The sequence below is a fragment of the Haemaphysalis longicornis genome, unplaced genomic scaffold (genome assembly GCF_048455015.1).
Source record: "Haemaphysalis longicornis isolate Haplotype H1 unplaced genomic scaffold, Haemaphysalis longicornis Haplotype H1 scaffold_1, whole genome shotgun sequence".
NCBI classification, from domain to species: domain Eukaryota; kingdom Metazoa; phylum Arthropoda; class Arachnida; order Ixodida; family Ixodidae; genus Haemaphysalis; species Haemaphysalis longicornis.
Genome location: NW_027526203.1, coordinates 323,571,668 through 323,590,181, shown reverse-complemented (window position 1 = coordinate 323,590,181; position 18,514 = coordinate 323,571,668). Strand labels below are relative to the sequence as shown.

General features: G+C 46.4%; 1 protein-coding gene across 5 annotated transcripts in view; it reads left to right on the top strand.

Moving 5' to 3' along the window:
* Positions 1 to 18,514, top strand: part of Poe (E3 ubiquitin-protein ligase-like protein poe) — a 278,680-nt gene that overhangs the window by 31,515 nt on the left and 228,651 nt on the right. For all 5 annotated transcript variants that reach the window (XM_077682762.1, XM_077682782.1, XM_077682776.1 and 2 more), the window contains exons 8-11: positions 2,237 to 2,296; positions 5,605 to 5,801; positions 14,359 to 14,620; positions 18,196 to 18,316. In XM_077682762.1, the coding sequence (XP_077538888.1) occupies positions 2,237 to 2,296; positions 5,605 to 5,801; positions 14,359 to 14,620; positions 18,196 to 18,316 (640 nt within the window). The remainder of the gene's footprint in view (positions 1 to 2,236; positions 2,297 to 5,604; positions 5,802 to 14,358; positions 14,621 to 18,195; positions 18,317 to 18,514) is intronic.

The window sequence follows — 18,514 nt, the reverse complement described above, 5'->3', positions numbered from 1 at the left end:
TAAAGGTATGTGGAGCCTTTAATGGACGGTTTCGGACCCGACTTAACGCTGGGCTTTTTAACACAACAAATTGAACAAATGCATGATCGGGTTTTCTCATATATTAGGCATGGGGCTGCTATATTTGTTAGGCCTAAAGCACTTAAGTCAGCTGTTCTAAAGATCACTTACGTGCCATAACATGTAAAGCGACAGAACCATATCGTGCCGGGAGCCCTGGCAAAATGAAGTATGGTCAGGCAGTTTGTTTCCATGAACGAGCCGATATGCATCAGGACCTTATCAAAATTTTGAAATGAGGCCTTCCTATCTGAATAGGGGTGATTCCCCAGCATTTGAGCATTGTAGTATGCCGATGCCGTTGCTGGAGCCTCTGGCCCTGCTGCCACATGCAGACAGACGGTCGACAGGTTGGCATCGTATTCCCGGGAGAGGCGTGCCTGGTCGCCGAGTATACAGGGTGGGAGGAGGACGCCAAGCAGGCTCGTTTCACGTTTCATACGTGGACACTTTATATATGGCTTTGGCACGCGGTGCCTGCCACCTAGACGCCCGTCTGCTGTCGGCGCCATGGACAGTTGTACAGACAAAGCTATGCCTCAAAAACCTGCCAAAACACAATAGCCGACCTAACGACGCCACCAGCCAGACATGACGATCCACGGCAAAAGGGCAAAAACCCGTGTTTATTTGTTCGAGGCATTTCGTTGTGGGCAGCCCGCGGTCCATGGCATGGATGGACTTAGCCCCGGTGACTGAGAGCTCCGTGTTGCATCAGCAATCACTACTGCAACCTGCAATGCTAAAGTAAATCGTTTTGAAGCCAAACGGGGAGCTAAATTTGCTCACAAGATATTGAAATACTTGTGCACAGGCCCATTCGTGTAGGTACAGTGACTTTGCGTCTTTTTTTTTTTTAGTTACAGAAGTGAATAGCAAAGAGAGGCTGTTGCACAATGCGGGGCAGGCAGAAAATAGGTAAAGTAAAAAAAGTGTATTGCAGTACTGTACTTTAGATGAAGGAGCAGTGTTCTGAGAGCGTTGTACAAAAATGCTGAAGGCAGCCAGAATAAAACAACAATATGAAAGAACTGGTGGTTCAGACACCACTAACTTCGAACATATTTTCTCTGGTCTAGCTTCAACACGTCTTCTGAAACAGCTGTTCCTTTTCGCACCCACTTGACTGCATGCGTAGGAGCCACCGCGAGCAATAAAACACTTTTTTGTGCAGTACAAAGTGCCAAGAAGGATGGAAAAAAGGGTGTAGTGGGGGCTAAGCAACACCCTGAGAAACACTGTTTAGAATTTGGAGTATGAACAAGCTTCTAAAATGCAGCCAGAAGGCGCCAGCGATGTTAACACCGCCTGAAAATCGCCATTCTGTTCCGTTCCGGGCAAAAGGCGCCTAATTTCATTCCCATTTTATTCCAAGTGTCCTCATTCTGTTTCCATTCCATTCTGACATCTCGAAAAGGTGGAATGAATCCAGAATCATTCCAATTCCGGAGTGGTAACTCCGCAACACAGGCGTACAGTAGACTAGATTTCGGTTTTTACGAATGCATTCTGGAGGCGCTATGGATAGTACGAATCGGCGAGTGGTTCTGTGGCGATCGTATTCTCCAGGAAAACTGCTGACTCATGAATTTATGTATTTCAAAACAAATTTTACGTTTTACTGCTAATTTCTATGACTGTGCCAAGTTTTCTTTCGTTCACCAATATAGATAATTAACAATCACAGTTTTAAAACGAATAATGTGAGGCTGCCACTTCAGTAGCTGTTTGCAGGAAGGGGCGCAGGAAAACGGCTCTAAAGCAAGCTGTATTGAAAATTTTTGAAAACGTGTTTACAGTATATATGGCTGTACTGATGAAACAACCCTAACAAGAGTAATTTCACTTACTAACTCCTAAGTACTCTAAATTGCAATTTAAAAACGACCGTATTGCACGTGTTTAGTCTTGACTACAACAGTATCATGGTTGTTTCGACCTCGCTTTGTGAAGATGGGGCAGCTAGTTGCAGGGAATTTCAAAATGATGCAAGGAACCATTTCCCACTTTTGTGTTCCGGGCTATGCTTAGTTTTGTGGTCCACAGGTCAAAGCTGCTTTTGGATCTGCTTTGATAATTACCTAACAGTGCACATCTGCGAACAATAATTTACCATATTTCTTCATTGCTCTATGTACCATAGTTGTATCATGGTTCTTTGGTTTTTATTTTTCAGCTTGACATCTACAACGTGATCGCATCCACAATGAGGTCTTCCACAAGAGCAGGTGGCCACGTGAGTGAAAACTGCTTTGCAAGTCTTGAAAGATGTCAACAGCCTAGTTGGCTCGTGTGCGTTTGTGCCCCTCATGAGCTTAATGCAGTACAATGGAACCCTGCCAGTATCCAGTTCTGGTGGAGACTGTCTCGCTGAAGAATAAAGCTTAGTGCTTCTTAGTCTTGCAAAAACATGTGTCAGCACAGTTCTGTCGTATCAACTGTCATGATGCAGGATTGACATTCAAGGTGCCCTGCAGCGCTTGTTTTTTGCTTCCCAAAAGATGGGATGCACGAGTCATAGCCACCGACCCAAGTGGTGTATGGACTACACCATTTTGATGCTATTCACAAGGTTATGGAAAGCGTCCTAGTGTTAAGCACACACATTGTGTTTCCACATTGGAGTTTTCCATAGATGATGTCAAAGTGTGGTCATTTTCTCGTATTCTGTGGCATGTACATAAAGTGGGAATTGAAAATCGTAATTTAATTGTATCCTGTATTCCACTACTAGAGTTTGCAATTACCCTGACCTGAGTGAAGGTTGTATATAGTAAATGAACTTTTTATTCATGATGCATTTGTTCAAAGTGAGCTATAGTGTATTAGTTTGTTTTATAGATGGAGGCCAAAAGCGAAAACGCCCATTTGTTGAGATTTTGGCGCACGTTGAGGGTCCCCAGGTGGTCAGAATTAATCGGGAGCCCTCCACTACGGCACGCCTCATAGCCCAGGTGTAGCTTAGGCGCGTTAAACCCCACAATCTGGATCATTTTATGTTATAAATTCGCAATCCTCTTTTAATTGTGCTTATAACTTGTGCTCTTTTAACTGGCATTTGCTAATCTGCAAGGCCATCAGATTGCGCCGGTGGTTTTCGAATGGGCCCCCTTAAAGAACCACTGGTGGACCGTCAGGATGTTTCTCACCTGTCCCCAATATTCTGGTTTGGGGATAGGTGACACGCACACGCACACGCACGCACGCACGCACGCACACTTTCTCTCTCTAGTCCTCCTTTAGTGCAGTCATTATTAGTGCTTAGCGAAATCTATAAGGGAACACAAAAATAAAGGGGAGCACAGGTCTTAGAATCCTGAAATATGTCCAAAAAGTCAGTTTTTCAAAGTTGCCATTTTTGGGAAGTAGTTATTTTTTTTCTAGCCATTCAAATATACAGATCCCGGAGCATGTATTTGAGCCATAATATCAATTTATAGGTTCAACAACCGCTAAAATCGACCTTCTAAAATGCTCAGAAATAGCATTTTTTTAACGTTGCGCTGCTTCGGTTCTACATGTGCTATGGGGCCCATCTTGGTCCCATTCAAAAGTGCATCTTCATTTTCAATTCCCCGCCTGAACCCGTTTGCTTCATCCTTTGGTTGCGAGTGAAACCGAGGCAGAAAAAAGATGGATTGCGCCACCCAATTGGCTACTGACTGCATGTGACTACAGGGGCACAATCTGATTGGCTGGGCGTTTTTCATTTTTTTTAAATGTATTTTTTTCGCATCAGCCGCTGCTGCTGGGTTCTAACTTCCATTGTGTTTTTGTTTTGAAGGACCCTGGCTGTGTTTTTAGTGTCTATGAACAGATGCCGCGGGACAACGTGATAAGAACACCAGCGGGATTTTTTTTTACCCCACCTTGTGTTCACAATGCCGAAGGCGGCGGCTTATCAGCGCAACGTACTGGTGGTAACCTTCGACTTCGCGCAGCTCGCTATCTGCAGATGTACGGAAAGGGAAAGGGCAGTGGCTTATTTGCACAACGTTCTAAAGCGTGAAGTGCGTGGAGCGATTTCTTCTCGCGAAAACGTGCAGTGCACACCACAGGCGCGGCGACGTCGGCGCAGATACAACTGGCGTGGTGTGTGCGGTGCGGTAAGAGGCGGCAACATGGCGTAGGCACTGGCCGTGAAGTGGTGCAGGCAGCTCTAGCGGTCGCTTCTAACCGCTCGCTGAAATACCGCACAAGACGCAAGCAAAGATGCTCATGCAAGAAAAGAGCTGATAATCTGGGCGAAAGTGGAAAATAAAATTCCATCCACGTTTCTTCTGAAAGTGCTCATAAAAAAAATACCGCGGGGGTAAGCATAACATCTCTGCCGCGGCCAGCCGGCTGCTCGGAGCACTTCGAATCTCCCCATTGGTGCAAGTCGTCAGGCCCCTCCCATTGCCGCTCGAAGAAGCCGCCGCGAGTGCGGAATCATCGACACGAGTGTGAAAAAAACACACACGCAACGCCGACATTCACGAATTGTGTGCGCAAACGGGCCACGCAGTTCACGCTCAATAGAAACAAGGGAGAGGGGTCGCTATCTTCCGAGGTGCATCAAGCAAGGACAGTTGGGGTATGCGCATGTAGGGGCGAACTAAAGGGTGCCTATTTTTTTTTCGTGTGTGTCGCAATTAAAGGAGAGCCAGATGGTGCACAGCGCCAGCGCCGGCAGATCGTCACAGCAAATGCGAGAAGTAAACCATGACGTTGACCTGCAACAGCCAATGGGACAGCCATTTAATAATGACGTAATTACAGTGGCGCATAATGAGGGAAATTTAAGAGAGCGTGATTGGTTTTTTTATGTCTTTCACAGTGATTTGCGAGCTTACTGCTTCACGTGCGTGTGTAATATTTGGCCTTGGTATTTCTGGCAGTGTAAGGTCAACGTCGCGGTTTATTTCTCGCATTTCCTGTGATGATCTGCCGGCGCTGGCACTGTGCACCAACATCGTCCATGCCTGAATCTTTACGAACAGTTTTGGCATCTCTTGTGTCTGTCTTGCCTTGTTTTCTTCGTCCACGTCTAGTTTGCGCCTTGTTTACTTAAAGCTAGACGTGGCGGAGTTTTTTTGCACTGCTCAAAGCGTGTTGCAGGCTCCCTTTAATAAAATAATCCCGTAGGGAAGAAACAAGTTTGCTTGTATCAAAAGCTTGTGGGCACCTACCACGTGGCAGCTGTGGAACTTTTGTAAACCAGCAGACCTCAGTATTTCCTGCAAAGAGCTCTTTGAATTAACCAAAATTCAAGCCAACAAAAGTTGAAGTGCAGGCCTTTATTTGCCCAAGAAATGAGTGATCCGAGTGTGTCCCCCCTATAAATCTCCGCTCAAGTGCACAGATCAGCTGGGTGTTCCCACCCTCTTTGTAGCTGCCCTCCTCCTCTTCGGCCAACACCTGTGCGGCCCCCTGGCAAGACATGACCGGCGGTTGCGAGCCTAGCAAAGCTCAGTTTCATGGGCCTGTGGCACTGAATGTTGTGGCCTCAAGGGGAGCGGCCACCCTGTTGTGACCCGGCTCGTTCTCTGTGTGTGCGTGCAGGTGCTGCAGAACTTGCACGTGCTCACATCGTGGATGATCCTGCGGGGCCTGCAAGTGATTCTCAGTGTGAATGCGTTCTTTGACCGTGGGGCCTGCAAGGAAGGTACAGCATCCCGAAGCAGCCGGGGCACCCCAGACCAGACGCCCACACGGAACAGGGACCAGCTACCGGGACTGAAGCAGAACCTCCTGCGCCTGTGAGAATGGCTCTTCGTTTCTGAGCTTTGGTCCTGTTTGCACAGCTGAAGCTGATGCCAGAGGGCTTGTGAGCATGTGTTACCATCAGCCGAGGCATGTTGCACCGGTATTCTGTTCTCCACCGTGGAGAAGCAATTCTGAGTGAGCAGTTAATACCTTCCTGCCCGCGCCTATTCAAATCGATAGTATAGTATCATTTCTTCTTTCCCATTCAAATTTGGTGCTTTCCTAGTGTGCTCTGAGAGCTGGCACCTTCTACTGAGCAGTAGAGACACTTATATCCTCTTTGGCTTGTTTTTCTGCGTGCCGCGATTTTTTTAAGCACCGCCAGTGTCATGTGACGGGTGCTCGGATGATACGGAGATGGTGTCAACATCGTGCTCTGCAGTGCTTCAGAAACGCCGCATTTTTAGCTATTTGGACCCACTCCTAGGACAAATTTTCATCATCGAATTTCAGCACCGAAAGCGACAGTGCGCCAAAACGACCCAGAGCCTGATGCCTCTGTTCAGCACAAGCCCCAGAAAATGCAAAACTATTGAAACTGTAAATTGTGCTACGAACAGAAAAAAGTGGAGCAGAAAACCTTTTGCCTTGCATGTGTGGCCAACCTATTCTTCGAGGAACTGCTTTGCACAGTGGCACGAAACCCACTAGTGGTAGTGTTTTTTTTAACGCCAAACTGTTTAGCAAATCGCAATTTTTCGTGTACGCAGTTAAAAATGCCTAAAAATTGTCGAGCGCATGCACGTGAACGCGGACCTCGTGGCAACCGCCCAGCGCCCCCGCGCATGTTTGTCAAGCCAAGCATACCCACTTAGGGAGGTTGGCCAAGGCTGCGGCGCTGGTGTGTGAGTGCCTCGCGACGACTGCCCTGCGTCCCCGGTGCATGTCTGTCAAGCCAAGCATATTGGCCAAGATTGCGGCGGCCACCCGGTAGTTAAAAACCAAGAGAATGCTGAGCGCTCGTGTGTTCATGCCTAGTGGCGACTGCCCAGCATCCCGGTTTGCAAGCCAAGCATACCGGTACACTTTTGGAGATTGGCAAAGATTGGCAAAAAAATAACTCCAGAGTATGCCCTAATCGAGGAAATTCTTGCTTGGAACGAGAAAGACACGTAGTAGCATACACCCCCCCAAGGTGATGTCCAATGATTATCACTTTGAAAAAAATGAAGGAAGCTCACACTTATAGCAACAATGATGGACTAAAGGTGGTTGTGGGAACGAAAAAGAAGCAAATCGGCTGCAGTCGTCTGCGACCACCTTTGTGATGGTTGTGAAGGTTGCGTACAGCTACCTTCAAGTCTTGCACATTAGTGTGAGCTTGCTTAATTTTTTTTTTTTGTAAGTCAAGAAATTTTACAGTTAGGCATTGGATTTTGCAGGAGTTGTGCACTGATAGATGTAGAAAATGTATATCCTAAAATTTTTCTTTTTTCGGTGTGGAGCAGCACCGAACTTTTTGTTAATTTTCTTATTTGTCGCAAAACTTCTCTGTACAGCTCTTTCTTTCTTCTTTTTTTTTTTCAAATAAAAATTTGTTAGATAGAATTACCACTGCAGAGGAAATTTATTCTACAATTTGATACCATACACTCACATGTTGCATAGTTTTTGTGACCGGGAAAAAATTATTTGCTAGACTACCCAAGATCACTGCTTTTCCAGGGGGCAGGAAAGTGTTAAGAAAGCAGGTTGCGTGACGGGCATGCGCATAACGAGGGGTTCTTCTCTGCTGCTGCTTTTCTTTGTAGATGTGCCGTATGTTGCTAAAGGAGTATTGGCATCACATTTTTGCCTTGTACTGCAACGTAGTCAAGAAAGACACAAGGTTTTTGTAGCAAATAAAATTTTTTGGAGCAAGCTTGTCTTCCACAATAATCTAAAGAAGGAAGCACTACCGTTGAAGAAGCAATCAACAAAGTTACATGCACAGTCAAATGTAACAAATCTGTGCAGCACTGCATCCACACGCATTGCAGTGCAATCTTTCCCAGAAATACCGTACTTACCCGATTCTAACGCGCACTTTTTTTCGGGAAAAATAGGCAGAAAAATTGCATGCGCGTTAGGATCGGATACGAAACCGAAACTGCCGAAACAGCAGAAATTTCATCCCACCCATTGCTATCGCCATCTCAAGATGGCGCCAAAGCTTTTAGCAACGAATTTTCGGACGGAGGAAGCCTAGGCGCCTAGGCTTTTCTATCGGCGTTCACACAAATCGTCAAATCATTCCACTTGAGTGCTTGATAACAGCAATGGCAGCAGCAGCAACGACGGCGTGCCACTTCCACGAGTGGCTTACAAGTGGCACTCACGCGTTCAAAACGAGCGGTCGGCTGAAGCGTGCGCCTCTGGAGAAGCTCACGGGATGGGCGTGCGAGGTGTGAGCCACGATCCCATGACCATGGTTGAACGTTCGTTCAGAAGTGTGGCACCGCGAATGCGCTTGATGGCACCGAGGATGAGATGTTATGGTCAGCGGAAAGCGACAAGGAGCTCTCTGAGAGCGACGAGGAGTAAGATGGGTGAGATTACTTCGGGAAATAAATCGGCCGTTTCTCTCGCATTCGTTTTTCTGGGTAACAAAGTTCCGTGCACGTTACAATCGAAGGTGCAAGTTTTTTCGTTTTGTTTTTTTTTTTTTTTTGCCAGGAAAATCGGGTGCGCGTTAGAATCGGGTAGATACGGTATGCCAGTCGAGAACACTGTTGATCAAACCAGAAAACCTGTGTTAGGGATGAGTGGGTTATACCCTTTTCTTATGAAACAGGATTACTGGATGCATCTTAATGGCAGAAGGAACAAAAGGGCACTGCACTTGAAACACAGGATAAGATAGCTGGGCATCAAGGTGTCCTGCAGTCACTGTGTGAACGATTTCGTAGGCCAGTTAGCCAACACGTTGAATCTGTATGGTCCTGAAATATCATAGCAGAAGCTTCTCGCTCAGGCCACGTTGTCAGGAGGTGTTGTAGGTTGTGGTCCACCACTTGCTGGCCTGTGGTATAGACTCTGGAGTTCCTGTATACAGCTCCTGTAAGGGAGCTGAGTTGCATGGCTGTCCACCGCTGCAGCAGCCACAGCCGCGCGGCCGTCGCCGCTCATCTGCGCACAACTGGAAAAGGGGTTTTATGCACAGCAGTGAAAGCAGGCGGCTTTGCTACCACACTGTAACTGGTGGCGCAGTGGCTCGTGGAAATCAGCATGTACAGTACAAGTAAGCTGCCGGCCTGTTGGTATCCTTGAAAGTTGATAAGATCATCTTCTATGTGTGATAGCATTGCATCGAACATTGTCAACAAGTTGAATGAAGTTATCTGTTCTGTTTCTTGGATAGCTGTATTGTATGGGGAGGATGATGTCCCGTGTCTTAGCGACGTACATAGGTCCTGTTAGTCCTTTTATTTGGGGGTGGTACACCGTGGTGCTTTGGTGGTCCACGTTGCTGTAGTGCAAGACTGGTTGCATGTGCTGTGGAGCAAAAGGCGTTCCACTGTCTGTGATGGCAACTTCAGGGGTGCCATGTCGTAGCTCAACTTGGTGGACAAAGGATTTTGTGGCTTCTTACGCAATCCTTTTTTGAAGGGCAGTTGTTTGTGCAAAGCATGTCAGGTAGTCTGTGGCTACAGTTAGCTTCTTGTTTGCAGTTTCTGACAGGAATGGGACAAGGAAGTCTATTGTAAGGGTCTTGATGTGGTGACAAAAAGCTGCAGATGTGCAGTGGGTCTTGGCGGCAGCTATGTACACAGTGGGTGACAGGATATGTAAGCCGGGGCTGGGTGTGCTTGCTGGGTTTAGGGGCCCAGAAGACTGGTTGTAATGGCATGCTTCCAAAACTTCATCACGTAGGCCAGTGGGGATGACGGGGAGGTACTTCGTTCCAGTTTTAGGGTCAAAGAAGTTGTTCATGATTAACCCTTTGAGGGTCGAATTTTTTTGAAAAAAACATTCCCTGGTGGTCAAATTAGTTTATTGCGGATTTGGAACATACAAAATGTCTAAAGTCAGGATTAAATGGTAAAAAATTATCAGGAATAGTATTTTTGGGTCAGCATCACTTAGAACTGGAAAATGTTCAATAGTATTTCAGAGTGTGGTATTCCTTGAAACACGGGTCTACGCACAGTGCCTTATCGCAGTCTGCACGCATAAAGTGCATGTCTGAAAATTAGCTGTCTTCTTCCGAAGAAAGACTGTCTTCCGATTCAGACTCAGTGAAAGGAGCAAACTCAGAGTCAGAAGAGTCATCGCGGTCGGTGTCATCAGAGTGGGCAGTTCGTTGGGCCATATCGCCGCTTTGCCGTGCATCTGAAGAACTCGAAGGCAACCCAGTAAACGAGGAGAGCGAGAATAACTCATGCGCGCCGGTGATAAACAAGCTAATAGTAGCGCCAATATAGATAGAAATCAACTTCCACCGCCCCCGCAACGGAGTCTCCGATTAGGTTACTTCAGTTCCAAGCAAGGAGGGCAAGAATACCTAGTGAGCGTCCGTAATAAACAAGATAAGAGCAGCGCCAATATAGATCGAAATCAACTTCCGCCGCCCCTGATAGCGAGCACCGATCAAGTTTCGCGCGCCTCCGATGCGATCACGTGGCGAAACTGAAACCACGAAACGCGTTGACACGTACAGACGCCGTAACGCGCCGAAGCGTGGCCTCCGCGATTTGCTGCCGGCGGCGCGCCGGCGCGCCGCCGGTAGCCGATCGCGGAGGCCACGGCCGAAGCCAGAGAGTTCTGTTTTTCACCGCAAGAAGGTAGCACAATCAAATTTCAAACACTTCTTGTAAGTCCCAGGAGGTGGCAGCACCTCCCAGGGAGCATGCATCGTTAATATAGCGCGAAATTTCAAACGGATGCTCGAAATCGTACCCGTACGGCGAAGACCTTGCGGGACGGAAAACCGCTGCAGTACACGTACGGATGTAGACAAATCACAAGTTTGGTTCATTCAAAAGATTGCCTCGTCAGAACCGTACTAACACCACTTTTAACGTAAACTTCGCTCGAACAAGCTACATAAATAGGAGAAAAGGGAATGGCCATGTGACCCACTAGCTCATTCCGTCAGACGCGTTGGACTTTTCTGACACAACACTGACCAACTGACATAAGCGGCGCGGTCACTTACATGACCGTGTTTGTCGATTCACAGCTTACGTTTTAGGAAATGATTAGTACGGACCCTAATAAAAATACGGCAGGTATAGAAGTCCGGCCAGAGGCAAAGTGTGAACACTGGCACTTCAGCATTATTGCAGCGCCAGCTATGAAAGTCTGTAATAAACAAGATAACCAAACGGTCGTCTATGAGATGGTAGCAGCCCCGGTCAGCAGGCTATCTTTAGTTTTAAGGCCCTGCTCTTAATATGTCATCGTCGACGTCACGAAAACACACGATTTAGCGGGAGAATTGAAATTTTGGCTTAAATGTGTAATTTCTCAGTGAATAATCGTTTGCTGCCAGACAAGTGCTGAGGGCACTATAAAACACTAAATCTTTCAAATAAAACAAACTTGAATTTTGTCTGCATAGCCCCTTTAAAAGGAGTTTTTGAGGCAATAGGCCTGTAAGTTGATTGAAAATTAGAGCGCGACTTATGCAACAACACTGGAAGAACGATGGGACAAGCGCTCACTCTCAACCTGCCTGTAAGTTGCACTTCAAAGCCAGTGGCATGTCGACGTTGGGTCCTTTGTGGTGGTTAAACATGCTGACCTTCAGTTGTGCGGCATGATTGTCTCCATCACAATGCCAAATAGCGCATCATTTTTCTCTGAGTCCGCAGGTGCTGGGTCTACAGGTGTGTGTGATAAGCAGTTGGCGTCAATGTTTACTACCATATTTGTAGAGGATGGTAACATGGGATTCTTGCTGATGCAGGCTCGATTACCTGCGTCAGCTAGAGGGGTCTTTCAGATTTTGTGACCATCAAATTTGATGGCCCGTTACCGTCCTGAATAATCTTCAGCATATCGGCAAAATTTCGAAATAGCCCATATAATAGCAAGGCACTTTTGCTCAAAGGAAGTGTGATTACAGTCTCACAGCTAGGTTTCTTTTGTAGGACAGCAGCCAAACGTACATCACTTGTGTCCGTGTGCATTGCCGTTGTGGCATCTTGAGCAAGCACAGGCAGACATTGTAGGTGGCATTGATGCTTGTGGAATCCCAGCAACACAGGGGGCTGTCTTTGTTCCATTGTGTGAGTGGCTCAGTAGTACGTGCAAAGTTTTCAACAAAGTGCCGGTAGTACACATACAGTTCGAGAAATCCTCACCTACTGTTTTTGTTCTTTGGCTTTGAAAAGCTTGCTGTAATCATCTCCGGGTTGGCCAAAACTCCTGTCATGGATTCGACCCTAAAACTCCTCTTATGTGAAGCGGCCTCGAGTACCCACACTATCCTTGAAAGGTACTTGTCGCATCTAGGCAAATACAGCAATGTCATCGAGGTAGAAGGGCATGTGTGCCACTTGAGGCCCCTGCTAGCACATTGCTGGTGCTGTGCTCAGCCCAAATGGCATCACCTTGAATCTGTGCAGCCTGTCTGGCATTTATAATCGCTGTATTCTCAGCCTCACTTGTCCCGTTGAATTTGGCAATACCTGGTCCTTGTGTCAATTGAAGGAAAATATTTCTAATGGCGAGGTGGTCCAGGATATCGATTTGTTGTAGCGGGCACACTTCCTTTTTGTCGGCAGTCATTGCAGAACCGTAACCCTTTCAGGGTCAATGATGTACAGTCGCCCAAAAATGAAAGGTGATCATGCGAGCGAGTGGCCTTCAGTTCAGTGTGCAAAAGCGAACGGTGCATGCTTCGAGGCATGCTCAAATTCATATTAGAACATGCAACCTCGCGCCCTTCGCCCAGATTGTGCATGTCCGACGCTTCCAATGGGTGGTGTTAGATCCCGCACCCTGTAGTGAAGGCCACACACTTGCGTGATCACCTTTCATTTTTGGGCGACTGTACATGTATGTCCCCTGCAAACACCTTCAATATGATCAATTACGTGCATGTACGTCATCGCTTGTATGTTTGAAAAGCTCGCCTTTTTCGATCATTTCTCTTGCTTGGCATGTGCTGCCACACTGCAGAAATACGTGAAATTTCTTTCTTGCGCCAGTGCCTCTTGTTTTCTTTCTTTATGCTTTACTACAGCGCTGCGCCAGCTATCACTTGCACAGCCAGTCACGCACGTGCGCGTAGCGGCTAGATTCGGTTTCGTACTCCGGGCGCTTCCGTTTCATGCGCCTGCAAAACTGATGTGCTTCTTGCACTTCTCCCCCTTCTTTTTTTCTTGTGTTACTCATGAATAATCCACATGTGTGTAACATCACAAATGCTTTTTTTTTTGTCACTTTATGGTCATCCTGAAAAACTTGTGGTTTGGTTTGGTTCGGGTTGGGTTGGGGTGGAATGGGGTGGGGTGGGGTGGTACAATTTTTTTGTGAAATAGACTTGTCTGAAGGATTCATATCAGTAAAAAATTTGACCCTTAGAGGGTTAATATGCCCTCTTTTTTTCTTTACATGTGCCGTCTCTTTTTTTTTTTTTTTTTTTTCATGTGCAGCTGCAGCAGCCCAGGGTTATATGATGTCGCCAAACATATTTTCTTTCATTTAGTTCTGAATAGCGTTCCGCTCGTGTGAAAACAGGCAGTAAGGTGACGGTCGGGTAGGTCGGGCTCCATCTGTGGTGATAATTCAGGGCTTTACAATTGGTGTATGTTGTTAACTTTGATGTCAATGAAGAGCAGTCGTAGCGGCATAGCAAAATGCATAGCCTTGCAAGCGCTGTCAGATTTGGGTTGACATTTGGTGACAGTGGTGATGTCACTCGCTTACGTGATTTTCTTCAAGAAACGCTGTGGATGCACCCTTGTTTGAATGCTGGTACTGTTTAGTGAAATTTGTGACCGTAATTTAGGATTTATTTCTCTTGCAACTGTTAAACCCAAACTCGGCCAAGTAAATTTGGCAGTTTTTTTTGTTTTTTTTTGTTTGTTTAAGCAAAAAAAAAAAAAACCGCTGAACCCTAGTTAAGGGGTGGCACCACTTAAAGTGCAGATTTTCAATGCATTCATGACTTGCATTGTAAGCGGTGTACAATGTAGAACCTCTGCGATAGCAGGTGTTGTCTAAAGCCACCAGTCATAGGGGTTGATGAAAGCAGTGGGGCGAAAAGAGGACCAAGGAATCTAAGAGCTTGCCCAGCGTTCCTGTTTTGTATTGCTGTTTGTTACACTTGTTTGCTTTTCTTGGCATCAGCCTGATAGTTTGGTTCTGCTGTTCTGTGCTCGTTGGGGATGGTGGAACAGCAGGCTGCTGGAAGCTTGACTCTTAGCTTTGATATTGTTCAGAGCAGAGAGAACGACTGACATCAGGCCGATTTTTCGCAGCATTGATGTGTTTTCTTGCTCCTCCTCCCTCGGTGTGTGCATGCTGCTTGCTACGGGGTGCTCCCAGATGGGCGCTGCACGTTTGAAAGGGCCAGGAGCGGTGCCTCAGTCTCCTCCTCCCGTTTCTCTGGGCGTGCAGCCAGCAGGGCTTTGGTGTGCTGCCTGTGGCCCTGGCCAACCAGGTGTTGAGCCTGCTGACGAGCGTGTTTGGCGAGCTGCGGCTAGAGGCCGGTGCGTCGGCCGAAGACGGGGCCCGAGAGGGGGGCCCCACTGAGGAGCGCATCCTCACCTTCCTGGGCAACATCAACACCCCCTTCTCAGCCTGGAAGTGTGTACGCGTGCTCATGCAGCTTAATCTGCCAGGCCTGCTCTTCGACCTCGTCTCGGTCTCTTACCGCAAGGTGAGTCCGGCCCCGCATTGGGGGCCTCAGCTGGTTTGGGATGCACAGTGGGTCCAGAAGGACCTGAATGGAACGAGTGGCCAGTGCCACCAAAAAGCACGTCAGGTGGAAAGTCACCGTCGCTTAATTTATGGTGTCACGAATTGCTTGGGGGGGTGAAATTATTGTGTTGTTACCGCTTTGCTGGCAGACGATTGAGAGGGTCATGGTGCACCTCGTAACACAAATGGTGAGTAGCAGGGTTGGTCAATAATATGAAGTGTTGCTCCCTTTAAATTTCAAGCCACAATTTTTGTGGCTTCGGACATTGCCATTGTTACAACACTTCAGTTCAGTTTAAGCATGAATGTATGCTGGAAAGGGGTTGCGTGGTGCTGTGAAAATTTTGCTGCTTAAAAAATGGGGTGGCATCAGTAGAGCACTGTTATCGGTATGTACCGTATTTACTCGCGTAATGAACCCACTTGCGTAATGAACCCTCCACCCGCTTTTCTTCTTGAGAATTTACTTTTTTTTTCACATTGAATAAAAAATGCAGTGGGAATATCTCAGCATAGTTGCTGATGCCGTAGACGACCACAGTAACTTGATATCATGCTACAGTTCATGCAGAAATGCTAAAAACGCATTCCAACAAAAAGAAATCTTAACAGTAGCCGGAGACGTGAGTGCGAATACCGTGGCTCACAATGTAAAAATTGTGCGCTTGCGGCACGCCACCTGCTGAACGTAAAACAAACGTTCTTGCGCCATAGAAACGTTGTGGCGTGTGAACAAAGCACAAAACGTACTCCGCACTCTTTCCCTGCTCTTTACTGTTCCGGCTGGTTTTGGTGGTCTGCGAACAAAGCACTAAACGTACCCCGCACTCCTCTGGTCTTGCTGTTCTGCGACATCGCCTTACGCTCCGTGGTTTTGTTGTTCAGCAGTGTTGCGACCTTTTTTTGTGCTCCTGGTGCACGCCGTATGATGGGCCAGTACATGGTCTACACAGCCGGTTTTTAACTGAAGGTGGTGGAGCATGCGTTGTTGCACATGCATGGAAACCGCGCGGCTGGATGGCACTTCAGTGTTGACCCAGTGCATGTACGCTACGGGTGAAAACGGGAGGTTTTTGGGTGGGGAACAGGGGAAGCTTCCTGGTGTCCTTGTGTCGCAAAAGATATTTTGGAGTGCCTTGACGGCACGGAAGACGATGCACTGTGGGCCGACAACAAATGTGAAGCCACAAGAGACTTCAGTGAGGAGGGCAGCTCCATATGACTAGCTGTTGGGAATAAAAAAGGAATTTGATTACATAATTACCTACGTGCTTTTACGAAAATGGTAAGGCTCTAACAGAGCTTCTCTGAGCAACTTTATTGTATGAAATTTCAACTTCTAAAAATCTCTCGCAGTTTTTCCCCGTATAATGAACCCTCCCCCCAAATTCATGCCGAATTTTCTAGAAAAAAAGGGGTTCATTACGCGAGTAAATATGGTATTTGCCAATATTTTTAATATTATATTCAATAATCATTATAGAATATTTGGTTTGATCAAAGTTTCAGTATCCAAAAATTTCAGTGTTTTGAGAATTCATGAATAGCCAGGGTTAAGCTCCTGTTCCTTCCTAAGAGTAGCACAGATGAGAAGTCTGAGCCCGCCTTTTCTTTTGGTAAGGTTGGCCTTTTGCCGAATCACCAAACTAAGCTAAATAAAGTTGGGCGCGCATTTCGGGACCAATGTGGTGAAAAGGTGAAATAAAAAAGAACATGGACAGTGGTGGTGGAGCCAGGATGAACGCTAACTTTCAATGCTAGAATCGTTTAATCATGAACCGGCTAGACCAGCGCCCCTAAATATTATGCCATGACCAGTGCTCAGATACAATGGAACACCACATGACGTGCCATTGGGTAACCATGTTACTGTTTGAGGCACTAGTTTTTCTCCTTTACTATAACTTCAGCTTGCTGTGCACGGTGCTATGTTATCTGTGTCTCCATCTTGCTCACACTTTTCTTGGGGGGGGGGACACGGCTCTTAAAACAATTCTTTTAATTTTTAAATAAACTCCGTAAAACCTATCAGTCTTGCTGCTTTTTCCTCGCTGATTTCAAATATGCCATTATTTTTCCAGTCTGTCAATTAGTTCCCAAGATAATTAGAGATAATTAGTAAGTTTTGGAGGAACAATAGACAAGACAGTGTTAGTCATAAAACTGTAATCTTTGCATTTTCGAATACTATGAACCCTGGTGAATGCAACAAGAGAATCGGTTTTTTGATGCATCGCTTGGAACCAATTTTACAGTCATTACCTTTAGTGGCTGAAATGAGCATTCAAAATGGTTCCTTGCCACTGGTGCCACCAAATTGTCTTGTCCTGCCTTGTCTTGTTCGTTGTTGGTCAAACACATGAAATACATGGAATGTGTAACTTCCGCGATAGATTGTTGTTTCCATCTTGCTTTTATCGACGGGCATCAGAACGGCTTGAACACGCCATGTCACGGATTCCCGGAGAATAACAACACAAACTTGTGGCTGTGTTTAATATGTCAACATTCCCAGTGCAATGGCAAATTCCCTTGCCTCACCTGCAGCGGCGGGCTCCTTTTTTTTGGTGTAGATGGTGCCACTTGTTCTGTGAAACAAAATCTTCGAGAAATTCATTCCTCTAATTTTTCTTCATGACTCTGCAGCGGCCAATGGATGTCTATTGTCTTGTCTAAAAAATAAAAACATGTTTGAGATCAGTGGGGAAAAAGCCGCCAAGACTGGCAAGTTTCACGGAGTTTACTTAAAAATTAAAAGGAGCTGTTTTAAGAGCAGTGGCGGACTTGGCTGCCCTGTAAGACACAGGAGTGCCGTTTTCGACCTGATGCTATTGGCAGGCACACACTGCACATTTTAACATCATCATTTTCTTCTAAAGAAAGTATGTGATGTGTTTATCATGCAGAGGAGACAAAGTGTAATTTTGGTTATAGGTATAAGGGGTGCATTATTGCGCAAACATGTTTTAACATAGCCGTGTGTGAGCAAATACTGTAAGCGGTAACTTGAAGGTTAGTTAATCTTCATCTTTGGCAGGGCAGGCCACACAGTTGGCAAACAGAAAAAGGGGGACATGGCTGACAGACCAAGTGATTGACATAGTTTTGGCGCACCAGTCGTGGAGCTGTTTTTTGCGGCAGCCATATAAGCCTTGAGTGTACACACATGCACTCGCTTGTGGACACACAGATACACGGACAGACAGAGCGTTTGTCTGTTTAGTTTTGAAATGGAACCAAGAAGAAGACGCAAGAGTTACTATGCTAGTTATAGGAAACTCAGTTCATTTGGACTGGGCATTACTTAGCTGGAAATAAATGGGGGTAGTACCAGGGCACGGGATAACAATTGATGCAATGTGGCTTACCAAGAAAATAGCCACCTTAATTTAGTTCACAAGGAGGCTGGGCAGTACGTATGTGTGAACAATGTTTATGTTTAAGAAAGTCATCTTGCCAAAAGCTAACTGGTGAACATTTCAGAGAGATCTGCTGGAAAGGTTGCAGGGCCTTCACTCCTCTCTCTCTCTCCAGGCGGGAATGCTGAAGCGGATTCAGAAGCACCCTGCAGATGGGGACAACTTCAGCACATCCGACTCCAACACATTCTATGAAGAGGACTTCAGCTCATCGGATGACAGCAGCGCTGATGAAGGTGACGAACATTATCGCAGTCAGATTGTTGCCTTGAATTATACGGTTTCTTGTTTAATCGCACCTAAGTGAACCTGCCGTGGTTGAGAATTTATACTCAAATTGGCGTCCTAAATTTGGACAGCTTGATGTTATCGGAGCTTGCATTCTTGCTTCATTTTATTCCTCCTGGAACCAAGTTGAGGTGGAAATAAGCTAC